Here is a 12,883-nt window from a genome sequence, read left to right on the forward strand (position 1 = left end):
ACATTTTTTCGCCTATTTGACATATATAATTCTTATCCATCATGCTTTCTATCCTATTCAAGTAATTTTCTGCCGATTTGAGAAACTATTTCAAGGTGTAGTGAGGCACCTTAAAGATGTGTTATTGTATATATTTTGTCAGTGAATTGTTGTCCTAAAAATGCGTAATTTATAAAAAGTTCTCAAAAGAATTCAATTTTGGTTTCAAGCATTATTGAAGTTGTATTAGAAAATAAATTTTAAAATAGTGGATTTTATATAGGCGAAGAGAGAGACAAACTTTCTTCACACATCACCGTGATACCAAGGAGCGAATGCGTTATTCAGACAATTCAAGCTGTACGTGGTAGGGTAATTAAGAATGAAGCAAATTTATTAATACATCTAGAGTGGTCAAGTTTTATGAGTTAACTTTTGATTATCAGAGCCTTGGGTGCTATTGTTTGCAGAATGTCCTGCCATTTTTAATTTCAAGCGTTTTTTTTCAACGTTGATGTAATAAACAGACATGTCCAAAAGTTTCTCTTACTAAATTTTTAAAAAAAAGATGACCTGAAAAAAAAAACCGAAAATTTAACACCCTCGCTAATAAAATGGCAAAAAAAAGTTTTGAGATGGCAGTATTTTTCAGGGTCGGTTGGGAAAGCGGAAACAAACCTTCTTTTTTTAGGCCTTTAAGATTTTTATAGAGTTACAGTAATGTAGAAATGGAACTAGTTTATCAATAGATTGAAGCTAATGATCTGAGATAGTCATCAATTAGAGCAAGAGTAATATAACAGAGAGGGGATTTTTATTTGGGATTTAAACAGTGCACGTGAATAAATAAAGTATGTTATTTGACTACCCTCTGGGATGATGTAAATGAAGTTGTAAATAGATTCATCTGTCTTTGCGAGATTCAGTGATGGAAAAATATGTTTTTAATTAATTACCGTAAGAGAAATGACAGCTATCTCTGTGACAATTAACATTATGTAGTCCATGAAAATAATTAGTACAAGGTGTTCACTTTTCTAAAATCTTTGGATGTTGAATTTTCCAACTGCTGGAACCCTTGACTATACACCGCCATAAAACCAGGCAAATAAGTTTAGCTATACTTGATTAAGCCATGGCCTGGCATTAAACCAATATCCATATATTTAGGTAAGAAAACAAAAAAGTATTTCATGAGAATCTATACACTTACCACAAATCTCTGTAAAAAAATCTGTAGCCAGATGAGAACCCTTCTTCCAAGTTCTCACCTTCCTTCTTTGTTATAACCTTTGCTGTAAACACTAACAAAAAGTCGCCTGCATTTCTGCGGACAGTTGTTCTGACTCCTCTGCCAATAATACATAATATAAGCGTACAGGAATATATATATAATATATTCACATTACAAATGTACTATATAATTTGAACATTCTTATGAAGATTGTTGTTCAATTTTAATAAATGAGTGACTGCTTAATTGTTTTCACTCTCGTCGTAAAAACAAATTTGCTGACAGCACATACATTTACGAAAATCTCGTGAAATTGGACAAATAAATATCCTTTCTCCAATTTCACGAGATTTTCGTTTTCATTTCGCAACGTCAGCAAAATACACGTAGCTCAGTCAGCAAAACAAGATCGTGGGAATTGTCACCTATTCGTAACGCGTGGTCATTCCTTATAAGGAATGTTTTCACTTCGTCATGCAAGATTAACCAATAAAATCAATGCAGCATCGGGGAGGGGGATGATAAACAAATATGATTGAAACAAATAAACAAATTATGAATAGATTATGTTGTTTAAAATGATATATATTATGAATACACACAATAAAGCAATTTTCATTCAATACCACACGTTATTTTATTGCACTGAAAAAAACATAAAGGTCAATTTATTACCCAACCCATGTTATACGAAACTCTAAAGCGCCAATACATTCCTCCTCGCAAAATGTCTTCGAGAAGCAGCAGAATTTACCGTCTGTGGATGGTAAATTTATGGCCACTATCCATTCGGCGACTGTTTTGGACCAGGCCTCTTCGGCATTGGCAGAGAATATTAATATGTACTTTTGCCTACGTTAACGGGTTAGACCCAGAGGTGTTGATTGAATGGGTTTTACTTTTGCGCCTTCTGAACAATGAATCTGGGGTTATGCACATCCAAAGTTTCTTTATTCTAGTAGAAAGAGGAACAAACTACACGCTGTACTCTTGGAATGTTTCCACCAGAAGGTATGAGTGGCTGGACGGCAGACCCCGGGCTTATCTTCCACGTGGGGAGAGGTACAAACTATAAAATAAATACATGGAAATTATAATATTTTCTAAATTCATTTTACCTCAGATTAGTTAATTTGCATTTCTTTTTCCTATTTTTCAGAAAAGGACAATGAGAGGAATGACATTGTATACTCGTCCATATATATTGTATATCAATAAAGCTTTTATTTCTAAAATCGAAACAGTGTTTTTGTTGTCCATAACATAATTTACCCGTGAAAGAAAGATTGTATGCACATCATATTCCGTAAACTATAAGAGACAGAGAGAGAGAGAGAGAGAGAGAGAGAGAGAGAGAGAGAGAGAGAGAGAGAGAGAGAAAGAGAGAGGAGCTGCTTATTCCGTGATATATAAAATTATGAACTTTCTTCATCAAAGGTGAAATTAAACAGAGTTTGGTGTTTACAACATAAATACCGTGGAAACGATTGTCACGATATTTTTTATGTATTCTATAGATAGAGAGAGAGAGAGAGAGAGAGAGAGAAGCGGCTTATTCCGTGATAACCGATGACATGCATTGTGGCCAATTTTTATACATTCTGTTTCTTTTCATTCTTTTAGTTTTGTGTCTATAACAATTCGCAGCACAGTTGAAGCTGTCAATAAACTCCGTTCAGACAAAAAGTACGGGAAATGTGCATTATGACATCACAGTATATTACAAACCTTGAAAGTACTTATTGATCTATTTATTAGTAAAGTTATCTTATACTAACATTTTAATCAAAAACAACAAATGCTATTACTTACAATTTTGATGTCCGTTATATCGTACACACTGAAAAATAAGCGAGATGTCGTTCTCGCTGTACTACAAAATATGACGTCATATGCTTCAAAATGACGCATTAAGTTAAACCATTGAAGGCTATCGTGCAGTTTTATAGCTAAGAAAAATAAATGTCATACATTAACGGAAAAGTATAAATGAATATTTTGTTTAAAATTATTATAAGTATAATGCTACCTATATATAGTCTTATTTTCATTTTGTTAAAAGTATGCATCGTATAAAGAAGCCACCTCGGTTTTGTATAAAATATCGTATATCTAATATCTGAGTACCTAAATAAATCACTTAATTGCAAGGGCATACACTTACCTGATCCCGACAAACTTTTACATGTGAATTTGAAATATGTTATGTAACTTAAAAACTTCTACGATCCTTGTAAAATCTTACAAATTAATTATTTTTTAATGAAATTAACCCTGTGACCTTCAAATTTATTCAACATATGCATTATAAATTACGGTTTCTACTAACAAATATTATTATCTTAAAAAGTTTGCACCGTTTTTCAAAATCTACGATATAACATCAAGTTATTTCATAACTCAGTTGTGAATTTTGACATGATTATGCCCTTGCAATATTGAATTTTTTAAATGACCTCAAAACCACAAATACATCTGCTTGTACCATGCGACTGCCATATCACGTGACCACTATGAACATAAAATATTGTACTGTTATATATATATATTTTAGAAATATATTGCATTTGAGTGACTATTATTGATTTTAAAAAGGACATGCCAGTTTAACTAAAGTATACGTGTTTTCATCACAAAAATTTGCCCATATTTTTATTGACCGCCTTAACTGTACTGCGTTTTCAAAAAAATATAAAACATGCGTCTTATTCCGTTAAGTGTAATGCAATATATTTTACATAGTACTAAACTGCTTATGATTTAATGAATATTCATGGAAAGGATTGCATTTTATTTCAAATATACGTTTGGGGTAAAAATCTGCTGACAGCAGATACATTATTTTCTCAAATTTCACGAGATTTTCGTTTTTCATTTTGCAACGTCAGCAGAATTGCCCAGTCAGCAAAACAACATTGATGGAAATATTCACCGATTTTTAGGGCGTGGCTTACCCAAAAAAGGATTGTTTTATAACCTTTTATGTAAGGCTGACCAATGAAATCAATGGAGCATTCCTGTATTTTGTAAACATTGTAGTAATTGTTGATGCAATGTACTTTGGGAGAATATACACAATACATGAATAAAATGTTCTTTATTCATTTGATCCATATATAAATGCATCTTGATCCTTGTTATATAAAAGAGTATATGGTAAAATGGATAAATTACACATGATTCTTTAAATTCTCACAATGACAACTATAATTTATTATCAGAAACACACATTTTTAATATATGCACGATCTTATCTTCTACTAAACACCTTATTTGGAAACTGCTAAATCAGCTTTTTTTTTTACATCCAATGAAATGAGACTTTGGGTTGAAGCTACCCCTATATAAACCCTTCATTTTTCGACTACCATTACCCCAGCTACTTTTGACTTCCATGATTACAGAAAAAGAGAGAAGATGTGCCGGGAACTTCCGATCATCGCAGACAAACTTACAAGAATAGACCTTTGCAGACCTTGAAAATCCCTGGAACTTTTTCAGGCTCTTCATGAGATCTGAGACAGAAGTCTACGACTGGTGCAGGCGAAATGGTCTCCTCGTAAGTCAACTACCTTGTGCCCCAAAGAAACAGAATGGACGGCGGAGTTCAAAAGGGGAAAAGTGTGACGGCATCATGGTATTAAAGGGGTCAGCTTGCCGAACTGGAGGAGAGATACTACGCTGCCAGAAGAACCGGAACCATCAAAAGGCCATGAGGGTGAACTCTTTCTTTGAGGGCTCTACACTGACCATTCCAGACTGCATGCTCTTCATCAAATGCTACCTGGACAAGCTGTCTCTTCTTCAGTGCTCCAAATTTGTTGGCATAGCATATGGCTCAACGGCAGTTAACTGGGGCTCCTTTGTACGAGAAGTGTTCAAAGAACATTTCCACAGGAACACAAGGATGAAGAAACTGTCTGGCATTGTGGAGCTGGATGAATCCCTCTTTGGTAAAAGAACCAAGTACCACCGGGGAAATCCACATGGCGGAATGAAGGTACAGAATCTATAACGAATGTTAAAATGTACTTTATTATACATGCAAAAGTGAAAATTGTAGACCCATGACAAATTTTTTTTTGGGATAATAATAAAAGTACTTAAAACGCAACAAAGCAAACATGATAAATCTTTCTGGTTACTGAATCTCTATACTTTATACCTCATTTTGTTTTCCAGGTCTGGATTTTGGGATGGTGGAGAGGGAGTCAAACACCATAGTCCTATACCCTGTGGCAGATCGCAGTGCAGCTACATTGATTCCCCTCATCCAACGACATGTTGAACTTGGTTCCACCATTTACAGCGATGGATGGACTGCATATTGCGAGTTGAATTCTCTTGGATACAGACATTTTACAGTTCTGCATAAATATTCCTTTAAAAAGGTATACAAGAATATCAGTACTGGGGAAGAGGAGGAGGTTGTCTGCACCAATCAAATAGAGGGAGCATGGAAACATGCAAAAGACCATTTTCGACGCATGTCTGGAACCAAAGTGAGGCAGTTTGAGGGTCACTTGGCTGAAATTATATGGCGATCAGAGTAGAAAGGAAACCTCTATGGTGGATTTTTTGAATCTTTGAAAAGCATTTTCACACTCCAGTCTGCTGCAGATTACCGCTACACTACACCTCTCTTTGATTCATGGACGATGGATGCTGAATCAACAGTTGCTCCCATTAATACCGATGTGGAAGAAAACTCAACCAGTGAAACAGAAAGTGAGGATTCCATCATTCCTCCTAATCGTTTCAGGGAAACACCCCAGTCTTCAACCAGAAGCATATCAACTGGTGAAATTGGCCATGAAATTATTGGTTCCAACACTTCCCCTCTCCCAAGTGCAGCCTCGGCTAGAGTGTTATTACATTGTAGCAGCAACTACATCTTCCAAGAATGCGATAATCATTTCGTCCTGTTCAGGTAGCAAGGGACACTTTCGAATAAAGTACCCGTCAATATTTTTGAAAAATTGAGAGTTGCTGTACTTGAAGGCTTATGAGTGTTGCTAAAATTCATGAAATGATTTTTAATGATTATTATTAGTTAGAAGGGTGTCTGTTGTTGAAATTGATATGCAATATGTAGGCCCCTTATGTTAGGTACATGAGAATCAGAAGTAAAATGCGAAACCTGCGGCTATGACTGTTGTGCTGACTTTACACAGTGAAATTGCAAGTTACAGACAGGAGGTAAAATAACACGAAAAGTAGGTGGATGGGACATTGTAAACTATACACCGGTAAGTTTCTGACATGTGATAGTGCAACATGCACGCGGTACGGAAGGTTAACCCTCTGCAGGGAATTAGCTGGGAGAGGTCTAAAAAGCTGAAAAATCATGAAAAATTGGCAAAATATTCAAGGGTCAAAATCTCATAAAAACCAGTATGTAGAGAATTTTACAGGTTTTGACTAATAATTTTCTTCAGAAAATGGTGATTGGTGTTATAAAGAGTGAATTAAAGGTATTTGTGCTGAATGGGAACTGAGGAAATTCTAGTTACAGAGTTCCAAAGACATGCATCCCTTGGCTACAATGAATTGTATAAAAAAAACTGTCCCCTGCCACCTCAGCTGATGATGCCGACAAAACTCTGACAGAGCCTGGACCTTCAACATCTGCAGGACCTTCAACATCTGCAGGACCTTCAAAAGTGAAACCAAAGCCTAAAATCGCCGTTCGAAGGAAGAAAACCAGCAGTCCAGCAAGACCATCCAAAAAAGAGAAGACATGTGCTCCAGAGGGGTTTAAACCTGTTGACACTGCCCCTTCAAAGAAACAAAAAAGGAAATCAAACCCATATGCGAAATCAGCTTTTGTGTGGTCCAATGATGATTTTATGTAATAAAAATTAAATGTCCTTGCCTCTCATTTTTTACACATTTTTTTCATTGATCAACATTGTTATTGTTGCAATTACAGTAAAGTGTTTTCCTTCATAATTCATGAATAATCAAATAAAATTAATTACCAAATATATATGAACAATCATGCACGTTTACGTGATGCAGAATAAAAACATTTCAATGAGACACTATCATTCCATTAGGTAACCCATCATATTATGTAAATTTAAACTTACATTGCAGATCTAAGAAAGGTTCTTGAAATCTTCGTCAAAACGTTAGAGCGTCGTCTTGTCGATTCCCGCTTATATGCGGTTTGGTATACTAAGAGTTACGAACCCGATGAGTATAAGGTTTCGCAATGTACCTGGGATATACGTTCCCCAAAACTTATTTGCAACGCGTTGCAGATAACAGTATATAGCCCTACCTCATCTCTATTAGGTTGATAGCCTTTGTTACTTTAATATAGATGTATTTACTTCAATAAAGATAGAAAAATCACTTTGCTAATGGTATTCACTATTTGTATAACTCTCGACCCCAAGTTTTGTGTTTCTGACGTTCTTCTGTAGATTCCTTACCTTATGATTAAAGCACTTGTCCTTTTTTTCAGTGCCAATCACTGCTGAATTGTCTCTGAGCGTCTTATCTAGTTGCGCAGAGAAGTCACTGGTCAGACATTGGGAATGCTATTGCGCACGCAATTTTAGTTTCTACTCACCAGGGTTGCCTCACTTGGTGCAATGGTTTCATCATTTATATACTTTTCTCTTGCAGTTCTGGCGGTCACAGGATCTTTTACTACAGAGTTTGTTGGCAGTCTGTAGCACCAGCACTAGCTTCTTGGGGAGTACTGTTCTCTACAAGAGGTAAAAGCTCCCAGCTTCCAAGCCGGCCTCTGGTCTGTTGTTATCCGACGTGTTGGTCTCCAAGTACAGACTGCACATCCGTCTCCGCCTTCCCACGAAGCGGCTCACTCTTCTCACGTAACGTCGTTGTCTCGCATGCTCTCTGAATTATTTCTTCCACTCGGCCGCAGAGGGAGTTTAGTTTTTGCTACATTCCCTTTGTGAGAGGCGCCTTTAACTTAAGGCAGCTGAGAGTGAAGCTCGTGTCTGACACCCCAACCGTTGTTTCAGGCAGACGAGTAGCAGGGCCTTGTTGAGGGTTCAAGTCTCCGGTACTCTAGATTTCCTGTGTGTTTGACAGATGAACATTTCATGAACCGGAACCTACACGTAAGACACTTGAAATGGCCTTTTTTGCAAAGTTTTTTCTCTCCTAGAAATGGAAAAGTTATTTTTAGGGCTATTGCAGTATTGGACTGCTGTTTCTTGCAGTTGCATAGTCAGCGATTGTACATTGATTACAAGGTGTTTTTTTTTCCGTCAGACCGATTCCCATATGCATTCTGGACTGTTGTAGGCTTAACAGGGCTGAGTCTGTATGACAGAACTAAAACGAACAGATCGCACGAAAAGGTCATAGATGAAATGGCATGTCGATAGGATACTGTAGTAGACACATCCACTGGTAACTGTCACAAGCATCTCCTTCATCATCAAAATGACAACCGTCAACAGGTACAACTCTAGAACTGAAATAGGGATGGTGTTACCTTTGCGTTTTCCATGGTTTATTCTGTATTGGGTTATCGTGGAGTGGGACATGTTTGAATGTGGTCTGACTTTTGATACCTGCGACATATAGAAGCAGCACTTTGTGTAATCCCATCCTTTTATCGTGAGTATTTATGGTTTTATATATAAAAAAAAAATTCAATAAAATATCACAATAAACTGTAATTTGTGAGTTTATTGCATATTGATAATATAAACATTTCATTCATGAATTAAACATAGTAATGTACATCGCAGTGTTTTTCGTGAAATGCAAGTTCAATGTCTACTCAAAACGCGTGAAAGTCTATCCGAAAATGTCTTTGTCACGACAGCCGTCGTGACTGTTCAGTCAAACACAACATAATTCGTTTTATATTTACAATTTTTACATAAAATAAAACCAAACAAATATACATATTTTAAACAATTATACATATTTTAAACAATAAGATATTTAAGTTTTCTGATGTCCATAGTCTTCGTTACAGGCATGTAGAAGAGTAGTGGGTAGATATGGCATGGCGTGAGACAGTGGCGGACAGGTATAACCACGGCGATGGACTGCCAGAAACTGGATAGGGACCTTATTAAATTAAACAAATACACATATTTTGAGTTACATGATTAATATACCTTACATAAACATAGGCTAAGTCGCACGGACTTAAAAATATAACATTATGGCAACAACAGCACGTCATACAATAGCACGAAACCACAGCGAATACGATCACTGCATAACGTTAAGAGTATCACACTACTTAACACAGAAAAACCACGTCAAAACGATATACAAATATTCCGTACTACACGGACAATATACGAGTACACCGAACTACACGGCAAAATACAAGTATATCATGCATTTATATCTCAATATAAAGCACACACACTCGACACGTGACCACACAGGAACACGCGCGAGCAAGCACCTATGTTTAACAGTTCTACCTCGTAAAACCAGTATATCAAAAGTAACAAAAAATACTTAATATAAACTCCACAGTAATGTAAAAAAGACTGAGCCGTAGTTAAATTACAAAAGTATAAAATAGTTTAACTTACCCCTAATAGGAGAAAGGGTTACTCAAAACCTTAGCTGCTCATACCTGTCATGTAGAAAACGTGGCCACTGTCTGCCAGGTCTGCAATGCGGCAGTTTAAATAAAGCAATCGAACAATAGAAAAGAACTGGCCAATACGTACTCTAGCTGACATCGTGTCCAGAGAGGTACACTACGGGTATAAAACTAGTTACACAAGACCGTTTAAGAGGGTCCCTACAGGATACTAATATGTAAAGAAAACAAATATAATACCAGTAGATACTGATTTGTGACAGTCTTCATTCCGGCTACTGTCACAGTTCTGTAAAATGTCATTAAATGTAAAAAAAAAAATTCCGTTTTCTTTTTCACGTGTTTGTTAATTAGTTTCCTTTTTTTTTCAAAAATATCTCTCGTCAGCCCTGGTGTTTTTGAATTTGTCATGTCATAATTTCGCTCTAAGCATCATTGTCAGTCAGGATGATCACTACCTTGACGATATCTTCGAAAGTCTGTTCTAGACTGGAGTTAACACTGATGTCGTTTCCATCAAGACGCACAAACACTGCTTCTGGATGGAATTCAATCAATTTACTTAAACCCTCTGATTCACACTATCTGCTCTCTTTCCTCCAACACCATAGAATGAATTTCACCCCCCCCCCCCAAAAAAAAGTCACAATATATACCAAGTCCTTTAACTTGGCTATCTCCGACAACGTTGTATTTGACAAACTTATGGTTTTGATGTAGATTGCAAAATAACATCCTTTAAATAAGAAGATCGCAGCACTGCTAAGGCTTGCTATGAAAATACAAGCGAATTTAATTATTATTACAAACTATGTATGTAGAGTTATTTTATGATGCGGTGGATGTCCCTTTCTTGGAAAGATGGTACATCAGATAGGTAGTCGGGGGGTGGATTCCCATCTTAATCTGTGGTCGCAGTACGATACTTCTGTAATTCTCTGTTTAGTGCATTAGTGATTTGTCAATTGGTATGGTACACTAAGTTATCCAATCTGGGGGTGGCCAGATATATTATCGTAGTGGTGTTTACCCATTTGTCTTTAACTGCTTTGATCAGTTCTTCTAATGCATCAACACAAGATTGTGGTTCCTTCTTTGTCAGGTCATTTGTAAGCTAGTGAAAAATTACGACAACTGGACACAGTTCGCAAGTTTTGATGTACTCGGTTGTTTCATCTATTGTGTATTTGATGATTTTGGTTGTTGTTGCAGCTGGTGTAAGTTTGTCTTCCTTGATGCCTTTAATGTTTGAGGTTTCAAACGGTAAGACACTGGGTCCTGTAGTGGCTGCCCAAGGAATCGGCAGATGTTCTTCTCTACATGTGATTGATGGGGTTTTTTTATTAATAAAAAAATTATATAGTGCTTATCATTGTTTTTATTCAGTTGAATCATTTATGAATTTATATACTGGTTTCATTAATTTTCGTGGGTATCAATTTTCGTGGATTTTCTAAAAATCAGTTTCAAGGATAGGTAAATTCGTAGCCAATGACCTATCAATACAACATTTTGGTTGAAATTGAACTTCAATAAACATTGAATTTCGTGGATCAACTTTACAACGAAATCCACGAAAATTGGTATTCAACGAATATTGATAAAACCACAGTATGGTTCCTAAATAAACTCGGTAAACAAGAGCCAAAGTAATGACATTTCATTTATTTTTTATAAAAGGGAGCCAAATAGTCAGGGAACAAAATCATTTGATACCGCCTAGTGGCGTATTTTTAAAAGATTGAAAAATATGTACCTGGAATCGAAGAAAAGTCACGCTTAGTAGAGGCAGCGTCTACGCCGGTTGGGAACTACGAATCGACGAGCAAGATTCGCAATGGGCCTCGCAATGACCCGGATACATCTCCCTGCTGAACTTCGAGAAATGGTTAGCGAATCTCCAAGTAGAAGATGCATTTCACCGGTGGCGAAATTACGTAAACCAAAAAGGAATTGGAGGAGGGGTGGCAATGGCTGATTTTGATTTGTGGCACGGGACAAGTCTTGGAGAAGTCCAACGATGTAAACGATCGTAAGTGGCCGAAACCGATACCGCTCGAAGACCTCGTCTTCGTCTTAATCTTCTAGAGGATTTAAACGGTCCTTAAGCAATCTTAAACAGCCTAGTTATTCGATCGTCGTACACAGGTGATGCAAATCTGGCATTACTGATGACTTTCTCGGACTTGAAAATTTGTTGAGTGGAAATATCTGAAAGACTTCCTAACACCGGTAAATCAAAGAAATAAAATATTTAACGATTTCGACATATTAAGTAAAATTGATCATTTATTTCGAGAAAGCGTTATTGATTTTTTTTTTGCGGGGTAATCTGAGTAAATTCAGGTGACCTATTGCTATCCGTTTTCGTCGTCCGTCGTGCGTTAACAATTTTACATTGTTAACTTCTTCTTTAAAAACTTCAAGTCCAATTTTTGACATTTTTTACTTAAGACATCTCTATGGTAAGAGGATTCATACTTGTGAAATTCATGGCTTTACCACAACGGGGCACAACAGATGGGGCCAAATATGCAAAAAAGGCCAAAATAAAAAAAAATCTTATCTACTCCCACACATGTGAGGAAAAAACTGGTTGCATGGTTATGATATCCATGAAGCCCTCTACCACGATTGTGAAATTATTAGTCTGGGGTGGGGCCTATATGGCCATATGGTTAAAATGTATCGAGACTTAGAAAATCTTCTTCCCTACTCCCATATATATTTGTTAAAAGCCAAATTGCATGATTATGATGTCCATGAAGCCCTCAACCAAAATTGGAAAATTCATGGTCCCTGGGCCAGGGGTTCAGGCTCTAGGGTGGTGCCAATATGGCCATGCAGGTAAATGTATTGAATCTTAGAAAGTCTTCTTCTCTACTCCCAGATATATATTTGTTAAAAACTAAATGCATGAATATAATGTCCATGAAATCCCCAATCAAAATTGTGAAAATCATGGTCCCTGTGTAAGGCTTTAGGGTATGACCATGTAGTTTAATGTATTGAATCTCAGAAAAGCTTCTTCTCTACTTTCATTTATAATTGTAAAAAACTAAATGCATTATTATGATGTCCATTAAGCCTCAACCAAAATTGTGAAGTAT

At 36.4% G+C, this 12,883-nt stretch overlaps 2 protein-coding genes across 2 annotated transcripts; both read left to right on the forward strand.

The window, feature by feature from the left end:
* Positions 1 to 3,926: 3,926 nt before the first annotated feature.
* LOC128170030 (uncharacterized) lies at positions 3,927 to 5,228 on the forward strand. The gene has a single exon (XM_052836020.1). It carries the CDS (start codon positions 4,722 to 4,724, stop codon positions 5,226 to 5,228), a length of 507 nt encoding a protein of 168 aa, XP_052691980.1. The 5' UTR covers positions 3,927 to 4,721.
* A 156-nt stretch (positions 5,229 to 5,384) lies between these two features.
* Positions 5,385 to 7,068, forward strand: LOC128170031 (uncharacterized). Its single transcript, XM_052836021.1, has 2 exons — positions 5,385 to 6,143; positions 6,797 to 7,068. Exons 1-2 carry the CDS (start codon positions 5,876 to 5,878, stop codon positions 7,066 to 7,068), a joined length of 540 nt encoding a protein of 179 aa, XP_052691981.1. The 5' UTR covers positions 5,385 to 5,875.
* The last annotated feature ends 5,815 nt before the right edge of the window (positions 7,069 to 12,883 follow it).

Source organism: Crassostrea angulata, unplaced genomic scaffold, assembly GCF_025612915.1.
Source record: "Crassostrea angulata isolate pt1a10 unplaced genomic scaffold, ASM2561291v2 HiC_scaffold_286, whole genome shotgun sequence".
NCBI classification, from domain to species: Eukaryota; Metazoa; Mollusca; class Bivalvia; order Ostreida; family Ostreidae; genus Magallana; species Magallana angulata.